Genomic DNA, 1,707 nt, shown 5'->3' with positions numbered 1-1,707 from the left:
CTCGTCATGATGGAAGATATCTTCAGGTTAATTTAAAAGGTGAATCAATATTTAAAACTCTTCCATCATATAAATTTCCAGTACAAATTTCTACATATGGTACACAACTTTATTATTCTTGTAATAAAAGTTTATATAAAACATTAAAAGAAGCTATCTATTTTTGTGAACTTTTAGAAAAATATAGTAAAGTAAAATCACAATATAAACTTTTAGGCAAAGATCCTTATGCATATAAAATGTGGATTGGTGTTTGGAGTGATTGTTTTTATGAATGTTTTTCAAAACATCACTTTGAAGATTTAAAAGCAAGAGTAAGTTTCTAAAACATTTTTTTTTTAAATTTTATTATAGTTTCTTAGAGAATTATATATGTTAAGAAAGGTTTACAATGGTATGCCACTTAGAGTAAATAAAAATTTAGAAGTTATGGCAGAAAAGCAAGCTTTAAAAAATGCTATGTTAAATTATCTTTTAATAAAAGGTAGTGAAAAAACTAAAATACATGAAGTTGCTGCTTTTGCTAGTCCACCATTTGCTAGTTTACAAGTTAATAAATGGTATAACGAATATTTAGAAACGAAAAAATATAAAAATAATAAATTTAAAATAAGCAGAGTTGAATCAAGCCAGTTTAGATTTTTACTTTCTCCAATAGTAAGGGAAGTTGGAGTTGGAATTACTCTAGAAAAAAAAACAATATCTATTGTTTTTGCGTTCATGTAATTTTTTAAATGAAACAAAATAAAATGTGATAGTGATATAAAAATAAAATTAACTCAATTTATTTAAAATATTTTTTTAAAAAATTTACCCGTACTTTTTTTTACATATAACTATTGATAACATAAAATTTTTTTTATATGTTTAACTATTAAAACATTAAATATTAAAATTGATTTTACAATTTAACATTATAAATTTTATTTATTTAGCTAACAAAATTAAAATATTAAATTATTAAAATTTCCTATTTGCAATTAACTAGCACATAACATGTTGATAAAAATAGTTAAACAATTAATTTGGATTCCCAAAACTACTCAATTAACTATAAAAAGTGAAAGTAATTACNAAGTGAAACAAAATAAAATGTGATAGAGATATAAAAAAAAAATAAATTCAATTTTTTCAAAATATTATTTTAAAAAATTTACCTGTACTTTTTTTATACAAAAAACTATTGATAACATAAAATTTTTTTTATATGTTTAACCATTGAAACAATTACTATTAAAATTGATTTTACAATTTAACTCTATAATTTTTATTTTTTAGCTAATAAAATTAAAATATTAAATTATTAAAACTTCCTATTTGCAATTAACTAGCACATAACATGTTGATAAAAATAGTTAAACAATTAATTTGGATTCCCAAAACTACTCAATTAACTATAAAAAGTGAAAGTAATTACTAGTAAATCAATTTAATATTTTTAGAAAAAAAGTTTTGTTTTTATAAAATATGTATCTATTTAAAACTTTTTTTTTAAATTAAAGTTGGTTGTTATAAAAATTTATTGAAATATAAATGTCATTTTATATTCTTTGCTTTATAAAAAAGAATTTAAAGTTTTTTTATAATTTTTGCTACGCAGACTTATGAAAATGTTTTTTTTGTTGTCACTTTCATTTAGTAAAATTTTTAACGATCAAACAAATATGCTTTCCAGGGAAGAAATTTAAAGAGTTTATAATTTTTAAT

General features: G+C 19.8%; 1 protein-coding gene across 1 annotated transcript; it reads left to right on the top strand.

Annotated features, from left to right (window-relative positions):
- Positions 1-726, top strand: SRAE_0000081700 (CAP domain-containing protein; the record flags this gene model as incomplete). Its single annotated transcript, XM_024646769.1, has 2 exons — positions 1-314; positions 355-726. Coding segments are annotated over 2 exons (686 nt in total), but the record flags the coding sequence as incomplete, so codon positions are not given.
- Positions 727-1,707: the final 981 nt, after the last annotated feature.

The sequence above is a fragment of the Strongyloides ratti genome, scaffold srae_scaffold0000087 (assembly GCF_001040885.1).
Source record: "Strongyloides ratti genome assembly S_ratti_ED321, scaffold srae_scaffold0000087".
Lineage (NCBI taxonomy): Eukaryota > Metazoa > Nematoda > Chromadorea > Rhabditida > Strongyloididae > Strongyloides > Strongyloides ratti.
Note: the sequence above shows the minus strand (reverse complement) of the source record. Positions and strands in the feature narration are given on the sequence as shown.